Source organism: Cebidichthys violaceus, unplaced genomic scaffold, assembly GCF_023349555.1.
Source record: "Cebidichthys violaceus isolate CVI_PGR_0920_01 unplaced genomic scaffold, fCebVio1.0.p SCAF_92, whole genome shotgun sequence".
Taxonomy (NCBI): domain Eukaryota; kingdom Metazoa; phylum Chordata; class Actinopteri; order Perciformes; family Stichaeidae; genus Cebidichthys; species Cebidichthys violaceus.
Window position 1 is genome coordinate 61,375 of NW_027176978.1, and position 24,056 is coordinate 85,430.

A 24,056-nucleotide genomic window follows, 5' to 3' on the forward strand; every position below is an offset into this window, starting at 1 on the left:
GGTGTGGGTGTGTTTGATGCCTGGTGCCACTGTACATAAGCAAGAACTGGCTGTTTAAGTAGAGTGCTTGTTTAAGGCTTGATAGTATTTAATACCACGTTGTTTAAAACGGTAAGCTGATTTTCTGAGTTTAGTCTTAATGATAAAAAGTAGTTTGCAGTCTCTCCTCACTTAGCTCCTTTTAATCAGATGACTTGTAACCTGTGAGTTTTCCTGAGTGTAATCAGAAGTAACCCCAAACGAATGTTCTTTTTAATTTGCTATAGAGCTGCTGTGAATGATTGATTGGTCAATTGACAGATATTAAACTAATTGTTTAGGTCATTTCTCATGCAAAAAATTCCATAAAATATCAGTTTTCAGTCTTTTCTCTGGTTTATCAAAGAAAACTGAATATTATGTAGATTGCGGTTGTTTTAGATGTCACCATGGACTCTGGACCATGGAACATGGGATGGACTTTTCTTTTTTTCATAAACCAAACAAACTAATCAATTCATCAATCAAGAAGCAAAAAAACTGGCAGCCCTGATTTGACAACATAAAAAAACCCCGCTGAAACCAAAGAGCTCCTCTCTTGCTGGTGCTAAAACAATAATTCATGTTAAATATTGTATGTATGTTGTACAAAAAGCAGCTGAATTGCAGGTAGAAAGTCACTGCTACTAATAGCTTCATTTTCCTTCACTACAAGTCACCGGAAAATGGTTTTGCAACATGACTCGTGTATCTTTCTAATTGATTTAATATCATGTGAGTTTCCCTCGGTGGAGCATAGTGACTGTTGAGTGGTTTTAAATGAACCAGTGTGAAGACTTAATGGACTATAAATTGAGGTCATATGACTCAAAGAGTCAGCGATGCCTCCGTGACTCTTAACTAAAGACTGAGACCTGAGAACTACTTTCTTCTCGTTTTAACAACAATAATTACACGTCAGGTTGATAAGCATCAGTTCCTCCTGGAAGACGTTCAGCTTTTGCTCTATGCAGCCTTACCATTACATATACATGTGTTGGGCAGCTTTACCCTTATTAAACATATATATATATATATATATATATATATAAAAAAAACATATATGTATATATATATATATATATATATATATATATATATATATATATATATATATATATATATATATATATGTGTTTTTAGTCTGACTGAAGATTTCCTTTCATTTGTTCGGATCCACATTAGCTGTAGCCAAAGCACCAGCTATTCTTCCTGGGGACCAAAAATGACCACATATAATTTCACATTTTCTGTCTCATAGACAAATATCACCAGCGTTCCAGACGTGTGTCAGGACCCTGATTGCTTTGCCTCTGCTGCCCTCTTCTGTCTCAGCCTGCTCATCGCATGACGCTGAGGGTCCGATCAGGCGATCGCAGAGTTTGATTTAACAGCTAAAGATCGGAGGGGAACCTCTAACTAATTATAGATTCACTCGGAGATTGATTTTATGAGATACCGTTCAACTAAATGAGTGAAGAGTTTAATTGATTTGACAATAGACACTTTAATCCCCTGTAACATGAGGTACAAGCCCGAGTTCTTGGTGTGTATGACAAAAGACTCGTATGGAGCTCACAGGACATTCTATAAGCAAACAGAGAGTTTATGAACAATTGGATGAAAAGGCTTTTCTTTGCGTGTTTGGACTGAGCATATGCACTTGCATAAGGTAAAGGCTAACAGACTGCTGTGTTCTACGTTTGCCTTTATGTTAAGATAGTCTCTGTTATGTTTGCCTAGAGGACGGATTAGCTCATTGATGTACGTAAAGAAGCACAGAAACAACACTAATCCGGCACTCACTCATTCATAAATTCCCACGCGAACACAACCTTCATGTTTGTCCCTTTTTTAAAGAGACGGGTTGCATCGTTAAAAAGTAATCCACCATGCAAAGACTCAGACAACACATTGAAACAATGAGGGGTTTCACATAGGCCGCGATGCATAGTGGCCACTTGATACAGATCATGAGCACTGGACCTGAAGGTTTGAAATGCTAACTAACAAAAGTGGATGTTTTTATCATGAAAAAAAATCGAGACGGAATGTTAAAAGTAATCCTTGAAACACACAATCGTCATCTTCTTTCGTACCTTTCAGGGACTAAATACTGTCTTCATATACTGTATGAAGACAGTATTTAACGTTTAACTAGGGCCGTCCTCGACCAAAGAACGTCTGTCGACTAACACTAATACAATTCCAAATTCATTATTTGATTCAAACGACAGATCTGTAAAACTGAGTTTCTTCACAAAGAATCACATAAAAGCACCACTTTAAATCTTGTGTTTAGTTTAGTGTTTTTGGTCAGAAGTCATTCAGCTTTAAAAAGCATTGAAAAAGGACTAATCGACTAAAGAGTTCTTAGTTGACCAAGACCAGCAGGACCGATCAGAGGGGGCCGTCCTACATTTACCAAAGCTCTGTCCTCATGTGGGAGAGAGGCCTTTTTGTGGTGTGTGTGTGTGTGTGTGTGTGTGTGTGTGTGTGTGTGTGTGTGTGTGTGTGAGAGTGTGAGGAGATCTGATAAGGCTCTCTGACACACACACACACACACACACACACACACACACACGCACATGTTTCACAACCTATTGTGACTAAAGGGGTTTACATAACAAATTACTCTCTAGGCTCTGACGTCGGGACGCCAGTGTGGGAGGATGATAGCGTAGTGGGTGTGTGTGTGTGTGTGTGTGTGTGTGTGTGTGTGTGTGTGATCCTGCTATTAACACACAATGGACCGGCACAATTGTTTACTGAGGCGGGGGGGGGGCACTACCACTACACACACACACCATGTGTACATGTGCAGCGTGTTTACTAAGAAGAGCCTAACCGCTTCACTGCTGATGCATGGATTAATGTAAAGCGCGGTCTTTACTCTCTATTGTACATTTGTACTGTAGATGTGCAGGTAATCACTGAAGCCTCACTGATCAGCAGATGTTTGTTTGTTTTACAGCATTGAAGGCTCATTGTGTGTTCAGATGGGCCGTGTAATTTAAGGAAAGGTTTGTGAATGTGTGAATGTGTGTGTCTGTGTGCAGAGGGCTATAAAGCATCAGCACAGGGTCCAGAAGAGGTGCAGACAGAAGCCAGTGGGTTTGATTTTTACTCGAGTGGGTTCAGCAGACGTTTTGGTGGATTTAAGAGCTCTAAATAACATCATTCAAAAAATAAAAAAAACAGATAAGGTAAGCTGTACCAAACTCAACAACTGCCTGTAATTATACAAATATTGTATATTGCCACAAGAGGGTGTGACAGTTCATATATTGCATTTTTTAGACTTGTTTGTTTGATACCTCTGATGTTCAAGAAGTCAAGCGGCTCTGTGGGGAAGAAGGGAGAACTGAGAGTTACTTCATGTTGATAACTGTCAGATGTTAAAATGGTGTTATCACTCAATTTTTACAAAGTAGCAAAGTAAACTACTAAGGAGAATCAGTTTACTTTATTTGTAAATGGTATTTACCACTTTGAGTATTATCATCCAACATGTGTGATTATGGTTATTTTTCATAAATTCCTCTTTGGATGAATTTGCACCAAGTCAGTTATTAAAGTCAGCTGAAACTTGGAGAAGTTGTGCATGTGGCGCTTTTGTTTTTGCATTAAAAATGGATTTAGGATTAAAATTGTTTATAATTTTGGTCAAACTTTAAAAGCCCATAACAGTTACACAGTCGGCTTTGCCACCGCCCATCACAGTTGTTGATGAAGCTCAGAGCGATGCTTCGTCTTGTTGCTGATGTTGACAAAGCACCACCTCTAAATGCACCACAGCTTGCAATACGTAACACCAGCCTCTTTCTTTTTAGTGTCGTTCTAATTGATTCTGGTGAGACTTTTAGTCTCTTGTGTAAGCCAAGCACAGGAAACGCTGGATCTTACATTTCCCATAATGCAACTCCATAGCGTCTTTCTTTAGAGTCTCCAGCTGTCTTTTTTTTTTTAGAACCCTGAAAAGGCTCCTTCCAGAACCACAGAAGACATTAGATATCTTTTGTTCATAGACTGATGAGTGAAGTGAACTTCATTTGTAAAGCTTTTGATGCCATTCACCCTGGAACAAGTTATTTGGTAAAATATCTTGTGACTGTGAGCCTCAAAGTGTTCTCTCTTTACAAGTAGTTTGTGATGGATTTCATCTAGAGATTGAAGAACCGACGCATGAAACGTGACAAAATCTTGTAGATTTCTTTTGTGTTCGTGTTTGATAGCGCCACTAAGCATTTAGTGTTTACATTCACATGTAACAGATACGTTAAGGTCAAATTGAGCATCTAATCTTCAGGTCTAATAATAGCCGTGTCTCCAGCCAAGTGTTGGTGTTTGATCCTCGGTGGCAGGTCTTCAGTGTGTCATTGTCGCTGGGTAATCTGGCAGCGAAGGTTAAGACTTGAATGGAGCTTAAAGGGCTTACAGGAAACCTGAGTCCAGCCTCCTCGTCCTCCTCCTGCCTCACCTCCTCTGTCTGAAAAGACGCTCTGTCCCTCCCTCTGTCCCTCCCTCTCTGTCGCTCTGTCATGTTCCATTTGACACTCATACCATTATGTTTTGCTATCATCATTACAGTCTAAGCGTTGTAGGGATGACAATGTCTGTCGGTCAGTCCACGGCCTTGGTCCAAACTGAAATATCTCTTTATGACCAAATACCAACAAAACTAATGGCATTCCCATGGTAACAAGCTAAATTAAGATGCTAAACATGGTAAACACGATACCTGCTAAACATCAGTGTTGTCTTTCTGAGCATGTAGCGTTCTCTTCTTGTTCAGAGTTAGCAGACTCGGACGTTGTTTTTTCTGAGACAAACCAGCCTGAGTGTGTGTGTGTGTGTGTGTGTGTGTGTGTGTGTGTGTGTGTGTGTGTGTGTGCGCGCGCGCCCATAGTCATTAAATGAGCCTGTTGGCTGTGCTCTGCTCAGGTGATCTCCTTTATTAGTGTTGTGTCGCTGAGTGCGTCTGATGAAAGCATGTTGTCAGTGATTGGCGTGTCGATGAAGAGACTCTCCCTTTCATCTCTCACTCTCTCACTCGCTCTCTATCGTCACTCTCCATCGCTCTCTGTCATCCCTCAATCTTCTGTTTCTCACTATATCGATTTTCTTTTCTTTTTTTAAGTTCCGTCGTTCCCCGTCTTTACTTTCAGTCATTTCCTTCTTTCACCCTCTCCCTCTTTTCGTTCCCACTTTTCTTTTCAGCATTAATGTAATCTGCAGTTCATTCATCAGCAGTTCGTTGATGCACCTCTCTCTCTCTCTCTCTCTCTCTCTCTCTCTCTCTCTCTCTCTCTTTGCCTCTGTCTCCCTTTCCCTCCTTACCTTTCCCCACCTCCTCCATCGCTGTCGTCTGCGCTCTCTTCATTACCAGTTCACTCAGTCAACAGACCGCATCAATCAGACGGCAGATACACATCACACGTATCAAATAGATCGCTTAGTGTGTCTCTTTTACCTGTTTGGTGACCAACAACCTCCACTGTGTGCGCATCTGATGAGACAGGAAGGAACTTTTGAACTTTATCTTCATCCCCCCTTATCTCAGTCTGCAGTTAGATGATACCAACAGCTGCTGTTGTTGTTATTGCTGTGCAGCCTGCAGACAGTTTAGACTTTTGTCATGGTCACTGCTCCTGAGGATACGTGATACAGATTTCTTCTCAGATCGTATCTTAGGTCAAGACTATTAGTCGTTCCGACTTAAGACGGCGGAAAGAAAAGATGGAGGTGGACCTGTTAACTGTAATTGACATACGTAATCAAGATCTTTCTGCTGTTTTTTGTAACTTAGAAGAAAAAATATTGTCGTGTAGATAAATGTCTTTGAATGTTTAGTGTTTGCCGTTATCAGAAAATGTTTATCAGTCTGTCCTTCTTTCTTTCTTTTGCTGTTTGCGCTGGATCCTCTGTCTGCTCTGTGGTGTCTGGCCTTTAACCCCTGACACTGGCCCGTATGTATAATACATCGCTTGAGGAGCAGGCCAGGGTGGGGTTGACCCTTTGTGTTATATTTAGAGCGACCTGCGATGAATGTTTTATCCGCGCTGCGTAGCCAGAACACAGGGCAGCCATTAAACATTCATATCTGCCACTGAGATGACCTCCTGGAATATCAGCCCGTCATCAATGAATTAACATCAGATCATCATCCGTGAGCTAACATCAGACCATTCTCAATGAATTAACACCAGACCATCCTCAATGAATTAACACCAGACCATCCTCAATGAATTAACACCAGACCATCCTCAATGAATTAACATCAGCCATTAATGGACCTTATAGGTATGAAAGTATATGATGATATTTAGAGAGATGCATAATGGCCACTGAGCATTTAGAGGATCATGGCAGTGTCAAAATGAAGAATAGGACAACACATTAAGAAATGCTGCTTTTTTGACCTCGTAAATCAGTAAATCAGGCTCCAATAGGCCTATATGATTTCTGATGGGGTCGTTCCTGATATAGGTGGTCACATTAGTGGAAAGTTGCTATAAATGAATGACTTCAGCAAGCTGGAGTGGAACCCTGACTAGATCAATAGGTACAGCAATAATTCATTTTATCGCTTTATTTGAATAACCCAAGTAAGTCCTGAGTTGAATCTTCCTGCATCAAACGTGCCCATATGTACTGTTGGTTTGTGTGTATACTGTTGAATGATTGTGTGGACATTTTAGAATATCAGCTGTGGTCCATGCCGCTACTGGCGTGGGGTGTGTGTGTGTGTGTGTGTGTGTGTGTGTGTGTGTGTGTGTGTGTGTTTTGGCTCTGTGTGGTTTCGCCTCTCAGACACAGTTTAGCAACAGCTCAGGCAGCCTGCATTATTCATACAGGAGCGAGCCTGCATATAGGGTTACTCCGAGGCAGTATAGCTGGTGCATTAAGTGGGCCTTTGCAACTATATCATAGGGATACATTCTGATGCTTATACACACACACAGACACTCAATGATCATATGTGCATGCACATGAGCTGAGGATATGGTGAGGCCTCAAGTGGCAAACAGGGTATGGATGGAGCGGCAGTAACCAGAGAGAGATGCAGAAGGTTGCAGGAGGTCAGAAAGGCAAGCTGACGTGGATGTGGGAGGATACAACACGCATACACTCTCAGACAAAGAGGAGGACACCCCTGAAGGCCGAGACTCGCACAGACGCATGCACGTCGGATCTCCTTGTTGGGGGGGACGTCCTGCCAAAGTTGGTGCGGCGGCCAAGATGATGATTCACTGCCGGACTCACAGGTCGCACTGACAATGGGAGACACACAAAGGACTACACAGACTTTGTCACTTGGATAGCAGGGTCTTTTATTCATCGTGTGACCCTGGGAAGTTACTTACAAGCCTATAAAGAGGAACAAGAAGTATTTTTGCTATGGTGGATGGACTTCAGTGGAAAAATTCAGTGAGCCAGAGTCAACAAGTGGGTAAAACTGAGACCAGTTTGATTATTTCTTTTCTCATATATACAACATTTTAAATTCAAGACGCACCTGCCTATTTTTTGAAAGGTAACATTCCTAGACAGGTTGCTGTCTCTTTTTACTCACACAGAGACAACAGCTCTTTGGCCGATGCTTGAAGACGTTCTGTAATGCGAGCGAGAACTGATGGCTGAGATTCCGACTCCATTACTAGATCGTGTTTTGAAGTACTGTGGTTTGTGTTTGTCTCTGTGTGCATTATAGAACAACTGACTTGGGACTGTGCTGGGGTTTCTGGGGTGTCTTAAGAACAGATCAAATGGAGCAAAAAGGGAGAGAAGACCTGAAAAGAATTGGGAATGAGAGGATGTTGCTACTATTTGGACTGTTTTTCTTAAGGGAACATATCAACATTGACATTAATACTGACCTGCTTTAGCAGATTTTAGGAACTTGTTCTTCCTCTTATAATGATTTGAGTTAGGAAACATCATGCCACCAAAAAAAGGTGACACAAAATCAGCTGCCAAGAAAGGCAAGTCTGAAGAGCCAAAAAAAGGAGGAAAGGATGATAAGAAGGGAGGGAAAGATGACAAGAAAGGGGGAAAGAAAGTGGAGGAGCCGCCAGCTAAAGGGAAAGGGAAGGATGATGGAAAAAAGGGAAAGGGAAAGAAACCTGTCAGCGAGTCAGAGGAGGGGTCAGAGGAAGAAGAAGAGGAGATGGAGACTGAGGAAGAAGAGGGTGATGACAGTGAGGAAGAGGTAGTTACCAAGAAAGATAAAGGGAAAGGGAAAGCAGCTCTGAAAGGTGCATCCAAGGCCATGGCTGTGAAGGGTTTTAAGCCTCCAAAAAACGTACCTATGTCGGATGATGAGGAAGAGGAAACAAAGGGGAAGTCGCCGGTGAAGAAAGGGATGGGTGCGGTAAACCTGAAAAAGATGAGCAATGTCAACATCAAAGGGGCCTCCAAAGCGATGATGGGCTTTGTGTCAGAAGGACAGAAGAAGGGCACGGGTGCCGCTAAAGCACCGAAGGCAACAGCTCTCAAAGGAGCATCAAAAGCCCTCACAGGCCTCACAGGGAAGTCTTCTCCTTTTAGCATGCCCTCTAAACAGCAAGCAGAGAAAGCAAAACCAAAGAGGAACCTCAAAAGCACCTCCCGTCTCTTCCTGCGAATCTCCAAGAAAAAGAAGCCCCCTGTTGTTGCTAAACCACTTCTGGGATCCAGCAAGCTTTTTGCTGGGTTTGGGGGTAAATCGACTTCCACTGACAAAAAGCCAGGTCTGTCTGGTTTCAGCTTGTTTAATAAAAAGAATGATTCTCCAAAAGAAACCACACCACCTAAAAAGACAATAAATCTGTCTGGTTTAGGGGGCAAGGGAAAAATGGCAACAGAGGCAAAAGGATTGGGAGGGAAGTTTAAAGGCATGTTTGGGAAAAATAAAGCAGGATCAGGGTTAAAGACTAAAAGCTGGATGTTAGGAAGGATGGCTGCAGCATCTAACTGGTTGACAGGGAGGTTCCTGAGTGCTAAGGGCCATGGTCGGCTGGGGGCACGAGCAGGAGGACGGGGACGAAAGAGTCTGTCATTTGCTAACAGGGACACGAGAGGGGGACAGACTCATTACAATGAAGCTTATGAGTATGACGATGATGAGTATGGATATGAGGAAGATTACCACAACAGTGGGAGACCCAGAGGCTACCTGAGACAACCAATGACCTATGACCCATATGACCCTTATGGAGGGGAACTGGAGTACTACGACGATGACGAGTGGGAAGATGAATATGGGTACTATGATGATGAGGGCAACTTTTATTATGATGATGACTTGTACTATGAGGATGACGTGGATTACTACAGTTACCCTTATGGCTATTACGATGATGAGTATGAGGATTACAATGGCGATGAAGGGATTGAGTATTACTATGGTGAAGATGGAATGATGTATGCAGTGGAGCCAGAGACATATGATTACTATGATAATGCCATGGATGGTTTCTATGACCCCTATCCCCCCGAGCTGTATGGAGATTACTTTGACCACAATATGGCTTATAACAATGGGATGTCATACCCACATGGCATGATGAGTGGTGGGTATGATGTTGTGTCAGGCCTATACAATGACCCAATACTGGCATATGCGGACCCCGTTGCTATTCATAACCCCTATCAGCAACCTTTCTATATGGATGCAGGGCTGGATCCAGCTGAAACAGGACAGCTATATGGACAGGAGCAACTGTCTTACCCTCTTCCTGAGCCATTTTCAGCAGAGCAGTTCAGGGTCCCCAGGCCCCAGGTTAGGCTATTTGGAAAAGACAGACTAGAGGTGGAAACCCTGCCACCTCCTCCTCCTCTTAATTCTTATCTCACCTCCCCAACGTTCCACCCTCCCTCCCCAGCGCTTGACCTCAACAATCTGGAAATGATGTCAGATATACAATATGAGCAGCCCCTTCCCACATACCTTCCTGCACAACCCCATTACCCCACTGTCATGAACCAACAACAAACCCCCATTTTTCTTAGACAAGGCACCTCCCCAACAGCTATGACCATTCAACAGGATAATTTCTCTTTCCCTCTGCCTACTCACCCTTCCTTCTCTGTTCCTCTCAATCACATGTCGCCATCTCCCCTACCATTACATTTGGCCTCCCAAGTGTACCAACCATCCCTCCCCCAAGACCCACAAATGTTCCATATGGGGCAAATGCCACCAATGGCCGCACAAATACAGCCACCAATGGCCGCACAAATACTGCCACCAATGCCTCCACTGATGCATTCACAACTGCATTCGCCAGTGGCCTCACCTCGGCTAGTGCGACGAATGAGTCCCCTTCCATCCCCTCAACTGTCACTTAGGCAGGGATCAGTAAGAGCAATGGCACCTCCTTCACCCCGCTTCTCAACACATCATATGGACTTCCAAACAGGCATCCAGCCAGACCCCCGTCTCACCCCTCACTCACATAGGAGAGGGCTCACTAACCGGGCCTCAATGGCAGGCCAAATGCCATCTTCCCAAAGGCGTAGGCCACCCAGCTCAACTGCATCTCCATCCCACCAGAGGAGAGGGATGTCAGTTAGAGCTCAGCCATCCCTTTCAAGAGGAAGGGGGGGAGTTGGGTTGCGCAGGGCTCCATCAACTGTCCGACCACAATCTCCGCTTTCTAGCCCACTATCTTCACCGAGGGGATCAATGAGGAAGAGAGCAAGCCCACCACCTTCCCCAAGACTCTCTTTCAGACAGCAACCACCTCCTGATGCTGCGCCTCTACCATCTACCAGACCGCATGTATTTAAAGGTAGAAAACAAACATCCAAGTTGAGGCATTCCCCCTCACCTCCCCTACCATCCCCACAAAGACGGAGCCCACCTCTGCCCGAGAGATCTCAGTCTCCCCCCCAAACCTTCCGCCCCACCTCCCCGCATCGTCCTCCCTCTCCTTCTCCATCACGTATCACAAATCGCCCCCTACCCACCCGGTCCTCGACTCGCAGGCTGAGAGGCGGTGCTGGAGGCCGAAGTCACGTGCCCATGGGGGCCGTGAAACCCTCTCCAGCAAATCCCTACTCACAGAGACGCAGTAGACATGGACCCCCCGTCACTCAGCATGTAGCCCCTTTCAGGTCCTCTATCCATAGTGGCCCAGCTCCTCACTTAGGACAGGTAGCTGGAAAACCCATGTTAGCCAGGGTCGGCTCCCGGCCTACAGGCTTAAGGGAGTCAAAGCGAATTGGTACTCCCCAAGGAGGCTTCCACAGACCTGTAGGTAGGGGGCAGCCACTAGTCCGTATGCCCAGAAACCAGCCCTCTCTGCAATCTAGGCAGTCATTCAGAGCACCTCCTCCAGTGCCTCCAGTCTCTCCACAGCCTTCTTTAAAACAGAGTGGCCCTCTTTCTCCCCAGCCATCAGTGCGTAGGCTGCAGAGCAGACCTCCATCTCCACAACCACTGCGGCGTTCATCTCCTCTGCCCTCCCGTTCAGCCTCTCCCATGCACTACATGTCTCAACCACCATCCCCCTTTCCCCAAAGGGCTATGAGTCTAGGGCCAACATCTATTCAACCCCCAGTACCTCACCCCAGTTTTTATCCTGGTAGTCTCCAGCCATCTCAAATCACCCAGTATGACTACACAATGATGGAGCCAGGCCCATCCTCAATGCTTACAAATGCTTTACCAAACCCTCAGATTGTAGGTGCTCCCTTTCCTCCATCTCCTCGTCCCTCCTCTATCTCTTACCCCAACACTGCTTACTCTTCTCCTTTACAGAGACCCTCCACCCCACAAACACAGTATGAAGTCCACCCCCAAAACCTCCCTCAACCTGCACCCTCATCACCTTTTTTGGGGCATGCAGTCCAGAACCCTTATTTACAGAATGCCAACTATACCACACCTTTACAGAGAAGCCCCTCCCCCTTACCTGGTGGCCAGGTGGTGATATCAGCTGATGTCCAAGCAAGCCAGGAGGGGAACCCGTATGCCACTCTTCATCTATCCAATGCTTTGATGCAGAATTCCCGCCTTGCCAGCGCCTCGTACTCGTCTCCTCTGCAACGCAATGCCAATGTCTATACAAACGTTTTCTCCCCCCATCAGGCAGCAGCCCCTCTTGCTCCATCTGTACCCTCCTCCCCATACTTATCTTCTGCTATGCTTAACTCCCAGCTACGTAATGCTTCCTTTGCCTCACCCCTTCAGCACCACCTCTCCCCTATGTCTCCTGCCTCTCCCGCCCCTCCTCCTACCACACCCCAACAAGGGACTATCAGAGGTAACTCATCATTTCTTGCTGGTGGGTTGCGGACCTCCCACATCCAGGGATCCATGTTAAGGCTTCCAGGTGGCACTTTGACAATGTCCCGGGGCCCTGTTGAGTCTCCAGTTACCACTGATGTTGGAGGTGGTGTCAGTGTTGGTGGGAGGCTGTCACCCTCTGTGCTTTCCAATGCCCTGCAGAACCCAAGCCTACGTCAGGCCACCTATCGACTACCTGATGGCTCATTTGTCACCAGAACTGAACCTGTTGAACCTTCCCCAGGTCCATCACCCCTATCATCTTCTATGTTGTCCTCTGCCTTGCTCAATCCTAGTTTGCGACAGGCCACATATCGTTTGCCTGATGGCACTCTTATAACAAGGACAGAGCCCACACCTGCACCATCCCCTTCCTCACCTATGCTTTCCTCTGCACTGTTGAACCCCAATGTACGTAAAGCCACATATAGGCTGCCAGATGGATCTTTGGTAACAAGAAACGAGCCAGCACCTCAGCCTGCCACCCCTTCATCTTCTGTGCTCTCCTCTGCTCTTCTCAATGCTAATGTTCGTAAGGCTTCTTATCGATTACCAGATGGTTCATTTCTATCATATCCGGTAGAAGACACGCAGAATCCTGAGAGTGTAGTATCATCACCGGGGCTATCTAGCGCCCTGATGAATGCTAACCTGCGTAAATCAAAGTTTCAGCTCCCAGAAGGATCATCATTGTTTTCACGAAATCAAACCCAAGCTTCCACCACTGCCTCCTCCGGTCCTAACCTTTCTGGTGCAATTTTAAACACTAAACTTCAAGGTGCTTCCTACAGACTCCCAGATACATCACTATTGAGGCAGCCTGGTTCTGCTAATCCCGCTGAGTCCCGCTCCCTTGACCTTTCCAATGCTCTCCGAAACCCGAACCTCCGATCTGCCACCTACCGTTTGCCTGATGGAACTCTGATGACCCGCTCTCAGCCCACTGCTGCACCCCGAACACTTGACCTGTCTAATGCTTTATCAAAGAACCCAAATCTTCGTGGGGCAAATTACCGTCTCCCTAATGGTAATATAATGACACGGCTTGGTGCCCCTAGCACCCCAGAACCCCGGTCACTTAATCTCTCTGGTGCCCTGCAGAACTCTCAACTCCAAGGGGCTTCTTTCCGCCTACCCTCATATGCTGTAGTTTCACCCCAGGTCCAGGGACCCGGTCCAGAACAGCACTGGGCACAGGGCCCCGGAGTTGAAAGCTTGGGACTGCAGCAAGATGTGGATGTGTGGGGTGCAGAGAGGGTTCTACCTCATGGCACAGTGCAGAACCTCAATAAGTGGTCCATGTATAAAGACGGGGAGCTGCTGGACCCCCACAACCTGATGGGACAGGGACAAGTGGGGCATGAACCAGGGCAGTGGAATCTCAGCAGGGAGGGGGAACCACAGGGGCAGTGGTTTGACAAGGTAAAAGTTTTAAATACATGATTCAAATTACAAGTAGACAAAATAGTTCATGTTGGGCCCTGTACTCTAAGTCTTAATGCTTATTGTGTAATCTTGCAGTTGCAAGTGTAATATTAAGTTGAAAGCCTGTTATAGTAGTGGATTTTCAGTAGTGAGGAGTAATCAGAGGGATGTTACCTTACTTGGGTAACTGATGTGTTGATGGTTGAAAGAGCAGAACATATGATTAGAAAGGTGATGGCCACATTGAGCAGGAATGTAAAATGTGTACATTTATTTTGGTGAGAGAATGGCAAGCAGGGACTCTGGATACAATCAAGCTTAGAATCATCGGAAAGAGAGGGAATTGATATATCTAAATGAGTGAGTGCATGTATTAATGTGTGAACCCTTTGTGCACAGCGCTGTGTGCATGCATCATGTCATAATTTCTGAGTGTGCACACGTGTATTTTAGATGTACTCGATCAGAAGCCTGCCCACCATGGCTCACCGCGAGCAGCGAGAGGAAGATGGAGTGGAAGATATGACGCAGTTAGAGTAAGTAAAATAACTCACACACTAAGTTAACTCTTTGTCTGAGAGAAACCTACAAAGTGCAACAGTAAAATGTGTACAAATAAAAAACAGAGTCAGATAAAAAAAGAATATTCTATTTGGTTTATCATGATAATGACCCGCAGACATGTTTGCCTTTATCAGAGTATAGAGGATATAATGTGGTCAGTGGGAAGGCTTACACACCAAGAAGTGATTGGTGACTCTTAGAGGTTGAAAAGTGTGTAGATGCTGTGGATTAAGGATTGATCAAAGAGATTAGAAAATTGTTTAGTGAAGAAAGGTCAGATTTGAATTAAGCACAGTGCAAACATGCAAAATTGGTCCTGATGGTGGAGTGATCTGAGATTGCTATCCTTTGTTTTATTGCTTCTGTCTAGGGAGATGCATGAAGGAGGTATTCTGCTGAATCTGAAGAAAAGATCTGAGAGGGAGCTCATTTATGCAAGTATCTGATCAGCACAAACATACAACATACAACCACCTACATAAGGAAATTATACTACTTAAAAACCTATAACTCTAGCGTCGTATCAGTTTATTTTGAGTTTGTGTGTTGATTTTACAAACCTGTTTTTGTTTTTCTTCTTTTTGGACTTCCATTTCATTCTTTTCCCCTCTCTCTCTTCATTTGTCTAGACATACATAGGTAGTATTCTGGTGTCTGTGAACCCCTACAAGATGTACAACATCTACGGGACGGACATGGTGTTGCTGTACAAGGGTCATGCCCTGGGAGAGAACCCTCCGTAAGTCAAATTCACTCTCAAACTGTGGGGACAGTAAATCTAACACAAACAACGGAACACTAGAATTGTTAGTATGTTATAATTAAGTATATTATATGGTAAAAACACAGCAGAATAGATACATTTTTTAAATCATTACTAATGATAATTTTCTATGTTTTTGTTGTCTCGATTGCAATGAAAGAATAATAATAGGTAGATTGGAAGCTCATCTGTTTTAAGTAAAGGCAGGAAGGAATAGTGCAGGTAAATAGTTAATGCAGGGAAGGGAAAAGTAGAGACAAAGTCGTAGATTGCTTTCATTTCTCTTATGAATATGAATTTATAGTATAAATCATACAGTTAAAGGATTCAACAGGTGCAGAAGAGGGGTCTGTAAATGTTTCCAATAGTTATGTTCTTATTGTCATGTAGAGTTACCTTTACAAAAATGGACTCAAAATGTCAAGATTAAAAGACACTTATGTGGCTACACCAGCACCCCGAGTGCCTCTGTCTCCTCTGAATTTGATTTCATCGTTGGGGAGTTGATGTAGCTACTCTTTCTCCTTCAGGCATTTGTTTGCCATAGCAAACGCTGCTTATTCCAAAATGATGGATGCCAAACACAACCAGGTCATAATAATCAGGTAAGAGGCTCACACTCTCTCCGCAATCTTCTCCAAAATCCTAATTTTGTATCACTTTCCATGTACCTGTAAACCAGACGTCAAAGTTTAAAACCATGCATATGATTTTTACAGAAGAGTTTAATCAACTAGGACTGAGTCTGTGTCATCGCTTCATGCTTTATACATTTCATATCGTTCATTGAGACAGATGTAAATGTTTGTTTTAAATGGAACGATATTCACAGTGTTTTTCTTGCACATTATTAGTAACCGTCCAAGGCGTATACCAAGCGGTTTAACCTTGGTATACGCAGTGTCCATGAAGCGTCTTGGTTTCCATCTCAAGCTGGTTTAGTGTTTGTAAATTCATGAGTGTCTGTCTGACACATCACAAGCGCCTCGCTCCCCGTCAAAACTGATCTCACACACACACACACACTCAGAGACCGTTTACGTCCAACTCGGATGTACAAGCATAGACACGTATACAGTACATCCACACACTTGTGCATCGGCGTGTGCTTTTAGAAGCACTCGTATGAAATACACAAACGCCCACTCTCGCACACACCTGGAACACTCTAGCCGCACTCGGAAGGGGATACCTGTAAGGAAAGCCCAGCCAGGTCTGGGCCAGGACCAGATTATCTTTCAGAGGTGTGTGTGTGTGTGTGTGTGTGTCCAAGTGCACATGTGCGGACCCTGTGTTTGTGTGCAAGTCACTGGGTTCTTATTTAGAGGCAGTGTACAGTGACCAGTAATGGCCCGGTTTTCAGCTAACCAGCCCGTGAGTTGAAACCTTATGCTGGAATGTGGTCAAGGTGCCGGTGTCCCTAAATTCACACACACACAAACTCCTGCCCCCCCCCCCCCCCCCCATGCTTACATAATGGTGGTATTTAGCGCTAAGCTGTTGGCAGTGATGAAGCACGGTGTGTGTGTGTGTGTGTGTGTGTGTGTGTGTGTGTTGGAGCGTTTCGGGTGGTTTAACCCAAAAGTGAAATTGAGGCCTTGCCTAATGAGTGATTAGCTTGGTCTCGCATCACAGAGTCAATTAAGCCAAACAAGCACCAGTAGGGAGGTGAGAGGGCTCATATAATGGACACTCTAAGTGATTAATAAACGCTGGGTGTAGTGGTGCTTAAAGTGCAGCTAATGTTCACTCTTAATGAGCTCCCACTTTGCCATCAAAATAGCTGGATTTTCCTCTACTTTACCTTTTTAGCAAATGGATTATCACAGCCAATAAAGTTCCTCCAGCCCACCACTTAATAATGCTCAATACCAGCTCTAGTTTTGTCCAAAAAGTATGTGTAGATTGTAGATAGCGGTGCGGTTTTCGGTAATAAACCGTCATTTGGAGATTATTTTGACTGATATTGGATTCGGTATATTAGAGGGAACGATCGTGTCAGCATTCTGAGGTAGAAAACCCTTTTGAGTGTTTATCCTTCACATGTACCATAGTTGTCATGGTTTCCTCCCTTCCCGCGCTGATGAGCAGCACAGTTCATTAGGCACCCATGTCTGACATGCACAGAAAAAACTGCTCTGATCGCTTTAGCAGAGCACTGGGACGATTCACTGTATATATGATGTACCGACTACTGAGTCATAGTGATGTCCACTGAGTGCATGTTGCTGTGTTTCAGTGGGGAGAGCGGGTCTGGGAAAACAGAGGCCACCAAACTAGTCCTGCGCTACCTAGCAGCAATTCATCACAAATCCAATATTGTGCAACAGGTACACACACACACACACACACACACACACACACACACACACACACACACACACACACACACACACACACACACATTCCTGTCTTGAAGGAGGACTAACGCCTCTGTGTATCTTTTTTTTCTCCATGTCTTCGTATCTCTGCTGGCTCTCCTTGGGTGCAGATTGAGGTAGTGGGGTTTGATGCATGATGCTGTGTGTGTGTGTGTGTGTGTGTGTGTGTGTGTGTGTGTGTGTGTGTGTGACAATATTCATGAGAGATGTTGTGTTTCCACGTGAATTTTCTCTTATTTGCTTTATTACTAGCATCCTTTCAACTATCTGATTGATCAGGATCTGAGTTAACTCGTGTTTATGTGTGTGTGTCACAGACAACGGTGGTAAACAGGCTGCTGTTTCACATTCAGCCTGGTTGTTCACTCACTGTGTGTTCGATCGTTCGGTAGATACTTGAGGCAGCTCCTCTGCTGGAATCTTTTGGAAATGCCAAAACTGTACGGAACGATAATTCCAGTCGCTTTGGGAAATACATAGAGGTCTTTCTGGAGGAGTGAGTATGAAATAGATACACACATGTTCAAGTTTCTCTTCTTCCATCACTTTTTAAAACCTACTTTTTCTGTTTTTATTCTTTTTTTTCTGTTTTTATTGTAAAACACTTACTAACTATGATATATAAATACATTTTATTATTATTAAATTCTCCTCTCTGGTTTGCTCTCTCTCTCTCTCTCTCTCTCTCTCTCTCTCTCTCTCTCTCTCTCTCTCTCTCTCTCTCTCTCTCTGTGTGTCCAGTGGTGTGATCAGTGGTGCCATAACCTCTCAGTATCTGCTGGAAAAGTCCCGTATCGTCTTCCAGGTGACAGACACGTGGCCAAATACACAAGATCACACTTTATATCTTTTACTTTTCCGTATGTATAAAGTGTTAAATGTGTGTTTTCCCCTCAGGCCAAAGATGAGAGGAACTATCACATCTTCTACGAGATGCTGGCAGGTCTTCCCTCGCAGCAGAGGCAGGCTTTCTATCTCCAAGAGGCTGAGACCTACTATTACCTCAACCAGGTAGAAGACAGAGCAGCATCACCATCTGCCTCATGTGGAGATACTCAGGTCAAGTGAACTCTTCACTCAAACTGTTGTGACCTTTCTCTCTCTCTCTCCGTAAAGGGAGGGGATTGTGGAATAACAGGAAAGAATGACGCGGAGGACTTCCTGCGTCTGCTCGCTGCCATGGAGATCCTTCACTTCACCCCTGATGACCAGTCGGCCATCTTTAGAGTTCTTTCTTCCATACTGCACCTGGGAAACGTCTACTTTCAGAGATATGAGGTAGTGCTTACAAACTGATCTTTCTTTGATTTTATTTTTGTTGTTAATATTTTTTGGATTGTAGAAAATGAAGGTAATCCCAAAACCATTGAACATATACAGCATATGTTTTTGGAACATTTTGGGACTATTTTGGCCAACCAGTTGATTTTAGGGAAAATGAAATGAGCCAAACATTTGTCATGAACTAAACTTAACTTTATTGTGGAAAAATTACGGCAATAAACGTAAAAAGAGCATTTCAGATGACAGATCAAGTGTGTTTTTTTTGTCTCTCTATTTCTGCACCACAGTCCGATGGCCAGGAGGTGGCGTCGGTGGTGAGCGCTCAGGAGATCAGAGTGGTGGCGGAGCTGCTGCAGATCTCTCCAGAGGGACTACAGAAAGCCATCACATACAAAGTCACAGTCAGTATCAAACTGTCTTATGTGCTCGTGTGTTAAAATGTGGCTACCTATACGGACAGCTGTTAGAGTGGTTATTTAACACCATTCACCCCATTTTGTAGTAAACTAATTCTTCTGTGTTCCAGTTGTAAAAATGTCAAGAAACACAAATAAGCTGCTGATACGGTGACAGAGACTCCCAAAGTCATTTAAAGAATATTTTATGATGCAATTTTCATCCTGATTCAGCTAAAAAATGATGAGCCTTAGTAGCGTCATCTGCTTTGACTCCGTACTCTGATACCTTCGCTGTGTCTTTGTGTCTTTAGCTACCTGTCAAGTGTCTTTCCTCAAACCTCTGACCTGCGATACCCTCATTAATTCATTCATTCATTCATTCATTCATTCATCAAGTTTTGAAAGACAAATCTCAACTCAAATCTGACCTCATGTGGAGCCCGATTCTGTTTCTGCGTGGTAACAGAATCACTTTATTAAACACTTAGACACACAGTTTCCATCAACTACTCAGAACGTAACTACAGATGTCAGCATGGATTATTTGGGCGTATCGCTTCCAGTCTACACACCCGACTACAATACACAAACAAGCAAACGCTGTTAAACCAACACTCATGCTGCACTCATACAGTACACATAAATATACTCATACAGTACACATAAAGATACTCATACAGTACACATAAATATACTCATACAGTACACATAAAGATACTCATACAGTACACATAAATATACTCATACAGTACACGTAAATATACTCATACAGTACACGTAAATATACTCATACAGTACACGTAAATATACACATACCGTTCTTACACACTTACTGTTGGTGTTATTTCGTAGAGTAATGATTCTGGTAGTGAAAGCATCTCTGGACTCTTCTCTTTCTTTGCAGTCTGTATATTGGAAGATATATATTTTTATAAATCGTCTCAGCAGTAGTGAGTGCACAATAGTAATAGCTTGAGGGATGAGACCTTTCACACTGTAGCCCTTTCAAAATAAAAGCTTTCTTTTAATTGTATCTACTGGAAACATTGTTGTGTTCATATTTCCACGTTTGTCTTGATCCTTGTAGCTACTAGGGTGTAACCTCCATCACAAAGGCAAAACAAAGAAAGAAGTGGGTTCTACTTTATTTATATTATGTCTATATTGAATCTCCTGAAATTCTTCCGAAGTACTCAAAAATAGTTTTGAGATCTCTGGAAACTCCACCCATCAGGAATAAACAACAAAAAAAACGTACATAAATGTGTCACACTGGATGTTGTCTAATCTGTGGAGATGGCACTCTCACATCCAAAAGTCTTGAGAGGTAAAATGAAGAAGATTAATCACCGCGTTGTACTTGTTTGCTTCTGGCAGAGTTTGCTGGTGTTATCCGAGGAGCCGTCATCGCTAACAGGGTGACTGTCTAAAGAGCAACTTCCTCAGGATTACAAAAAAAAACACGAGAAAAGCTGTACTTGAACGACATTAACCTCAAACCCAACTGCGACCTCATTGCATCTCTTCTTCTTGAGTCATTTATATGCTTCTTCAATCACCACCGCTGCAGCAGCTATGACACACATCCTTTAATGCTTCCTTTAACCTTTAATGTCCTTGAGCAAAATAGACGCTGAATCCATACCAGCTCCATGGGATGCAGGCCAGGGGGAGGAATTACCTCCATAATTCTGGACATTAGTGGATAATAAGCGCTAAAAAAAACCAAAAAAACCCCTATTCAAAATGTTTTCAACTAAATGAGTATTCTAGTTCTCCATCCACTGTATTCCCCCTGTTGCTCCATTTACATCATAGCAGCTAACAAAGAGATCCTGGAATAAATCCTTCTTTTCATCCAAATTACTCTTTTTTTTTTTCCATCCACATTCTCCAATATTCCAGTATCTGATGGACCATAAAACATTCTGTTTTACTGTGATGCTTCTGACGAGGAACGAGGGTGATAAGAGAGCTAGAAACAGAGGAATACACTCTTACGCACTACTCTAAGTAGTTGTTTTAATTGAATTTCTAATTACGGTTCCAACGGTTTCTGCGTAACAGGAGAGGAGTCGGTCGGAGGAGCGAAAATAGGGGAGAAGGCCCAGTAGCTCGTAAAAGCAGAACAAATTAAAGAAAACTTGAATTTGAGCAGCCTTTAAATGTGAACGCTTCTGTCTTCTCTACAGGAGACAATGAGGGACAAGATCTACACCCCATTGAGTGTGGAAAGTGCTGTTGATGCCAGGTGAGAGACGGCAACATACCAGACATGCGCCGCATGAAAATGTTTTATTTTTCCTCCAGATGCTTTCCTCATGTAGTACCAGTCTGAAGGGGAAATACCACTGATTCTGCCATTTTATTCCCATTAAAAATGTTCTTATTTTGGGCATCTGTTGCAAAAACTTTCCCTGCTTCCTAACCTTTGAGAGAGAGTAATGTATCTTCGCTCTTACATAGCCCTTTATAACTTAAATTTCACCTTAAAGATAAAAGTGAATTATGTATGGAACAGTTATTTTAAATTTCCATGCATTATTCCTGTCCCACACGCTGTTTGTCTTTGCTTGTTTGTCTTTGTCCTCCAGAGATGCTGTTGCCAAGATCCTGTACTCGCTGCTCTTCCATTGGTTAACAGAGAGGATCAACGCTCAGGTGTACCCCCGCCAACACACCCTCTCCATCTCCATCCTGGACATTTACGGATTTGAGGTACAACACATCTTATCACCTGCCAGTCACTTTCTTGTGTTGCACAGCAGAAAGACTCCAGTGTGTGTGTGTGTGTGTGTGTGTGTGTGTGTGTGTGTGTGTGACCAATAGGATCTGATCTTCAACAGCTTTGAGCAGCTTTGCATTAATTATGCAAACGAGTACCTGCAGTTCTTCTTCAACAGGATCGTGTTCAGGGAGGAACAGGTGAGTCAACGTCACACCTGCAGGTCCACTCGGTTACTCACACGCACGCATACCCATGCTTCGCATCACTAATGCATACACAAAATACACATAAACGTTTGCATGCACATATGCAGACAAGGATAGAAACATGCCTCCATTAGTGCTGGAAGCATTTGTAATTCAATTAGAAACAGTGATGAGACATGTGAAGTCACTGTACAGGAAATTGTGTCGCATGTGATCCCCATGCAGGAGGAGTACAGCCGGGAGCAGATCCCCTGGCAGAGCATCCCTTTCAGTGACAACCAGCCCTGCATTGACCTCATTGCCGCTAAGCCTCATGGGATACTGAGGATCCTGGACGACCAGAGCTGTTTCCCACAGGTGAGGGCAGGAGACACCTAAAGAGAAGCTGAAGACACTTAGTATTGTCGTAAAATGTCCCTTAAAATCTGCTGCTTTGTTGCCAGGCGACAGACCACACGTTCCTCCAAAAGTGTCACTATCACCACGGCAACAACCCGCTGTATCAGAAGCCAAAGATGCCCCTCCCAGAGTTCACCATCAAACACTTTGCCGGCCGGGTCACCTACCAGGTACGCAGCTCCTCGTCGGCTCATCTCAGGAGACAAAAGCCTGTTTGGACAGTTGTATTTGATTCAATGATATCAATAATGTCATTGATAACCCCTGATCTGTACCACGAGCATACTTCAGGCATTGTAGCAGCAGGGCTCTAAGGATTGCTGTGTCTGCTGGACCAGACTGAAATATCTAAAACAATATCAGATGAGTTGCCGTGAAATCAGTACAGACATTCATTGTCCCCGGAGGATGAATCCTACTGACTTTGTTCCTGTTCTGCCACCACGAGGTTAACATTTGTGATTTTCAGTGTAATGTCTCAACAACTCTCGAATCAATTGCCATGAAATTTGGCCCAAACATTAATGTTTCCCTCTTGAACGAACACTAATGGCGTTCCCCTCAGCCTCAGCGGTGCTTTGTGTTTAGTGCTAATTAGCTTAACTCAGGCTGCGTTCCAAATGGAATACTTTGTCTTTTTTACGTTTGGTGCGTACTGCTGCCGCCCTTACAAAGTAGGTCAGAATAGCCATAGCATGCTGACTTACATAATGCAAAATGCGACTGGCTGCACAAGGACATCCTGGCATTTTTACTATATTTTGGTACACACAAAATATTTTTTAGCACATCAAGTAGTATGGGTATTGGAACGCACCCATATCACCTGCTTAGCGTCGGCATGTTAGCATTGGCATTATGAGCAAGAGGCAGATATTGATGTGATGATGTCGCTAGATGAAAAGTTTAGGCATCGCCAGTTCATCTTGAGGGGGGATTATGAGTGTTGGAGCCAAGTTTTGTGTCAACAATCCATCCCATAGATTTGCTGACATTTTAATCAAAACAGCAAGTTTCTACTTCATGGTGGCATTTGAGGAAAAGTCACTAAAGTGGTGTACCGACTGACTTTGCCATTGACAGAGGCCATAGAGGCTAAGAATAGGTTAAGGAAAAGTAAGAGAGTGAGTGAAAACTGGTAAACGTTGCTGAACAAGAGGGAATCCACCGCTAATCGCTGACATGTCTTTCAATAATCCGTGATGTCAATGACGCAGGTTCACAAGTTCCTCGATAAGAACTACGACCAGGTCCGTCAGGATGTCCTGGACCTTTTCATTCAGAGCAAGAACAAGGTGAGAGGAGACACGCCTCCGTATATCAACACATGCATGTGCTCATGGATACCTCATCCAAATCGTGTGAACATAAAACAACCGCAGTAAAACGTGTGAATGTTTGTGTTCACGTTTGTCCAGATGGTGTCAAACCTCTTCCTGGTTCACGCAGAGTTCACGGGTCAGCAGAGAGGAGGTCACATGAGGAAGAGCAGCACAGTCACCAGAAAATACCAAGCTCCCACCGTCAGCAACAAGTTCCAACAGTCCCTGCTGGAGCTGGTGGAGAAGATGGAGAGGTGATCCTCAGAGAAGTGGAGATCTTAAAGTTCATAGAGA

At 44.0% G+C, this 24,056-nt stretch overlaps 1 protein-coding gene across 1 annotated transcript in view; it reads left to right on the forward strand.

Annotated features, from left to right (window-relative positions):
* The first annotated feature begins 7,960 nt into the window (after positions 1-7,960).
* The window catches only part of myo15aa (myosin XVAa), a 36,724-nt gene continuing 20,628 nt past the window's right edge, over positions 7,961-24,056 (forward strand). The window contains exons 1-22 of the mRNA XM_068704431.1: positions 7,961-9,781; positions 11,765-12,053; positions 12,197-12,269; positions 12,455-12,536; positions 13,394-13,714; positions 14,171-14,253; positions 14,652-14,715; positions 14,911-15,020; positions 15,575-15,649; positions 17,284-17,374; positions 17,818-17,921; positions 18,167-18,230; positions 18,323-18,436; positions 18,542-18,703; positions 18,997-19,110; positions 21,300-21,358; positions 21,702-21,825; positions 21,937-22,032; positions 22,267-22,398; positions 22,485-22,610; positions 23,658-23,735; positions 23,859-24,016. Of these exons, the coding sequence (XP_068560532.1) occupies positions 7,961-9,781; positions 11,765-12,053; positions 12,197-12,269; positions 12,455-12,536; positions 13,394-13,714; positions 14,171-14,253; positions 14,652-14,715; positions 14,911-15,020; positions 15,575-15,649; positions 17,284-17,374; positions 17,818-17,921; positions 18,167-18,230; positions 18,323-18,436; positions 18,542-18,703; positions 18,997-19,110; positions 21,300-21,358; positions 21,702-21,825; positions 21,937-22,032; positions 22,267-22,398; positions 22,485-22,610; positions 23,658-23,735; positions 23,859-24,016 (4,340 nt within the window). The remainder of the gene's footprint in view (positions 9,782-11,764; positions 12,054-12,196; positions 12,270-12,454; positions 12,537-13,393; positions 13,715-14,170; positions 14,254-14,651; positions 14,716-14,910; positions 15,021-15,574; positions 15,650-17,283; positions 17,375-17,817; positions 17,922-18,166; positions 18,231-18,322; positions 18,437-18,541; positions 18,704-18,996; positions 19,111-21,299; positions 21,359-21,701; positions 21,826-21,936; positions 22,033-22,266; positions 22,399-22,484; positions 22,611-23,657; positions 23,736-23,858; positions 24,017-24,056) is intronic.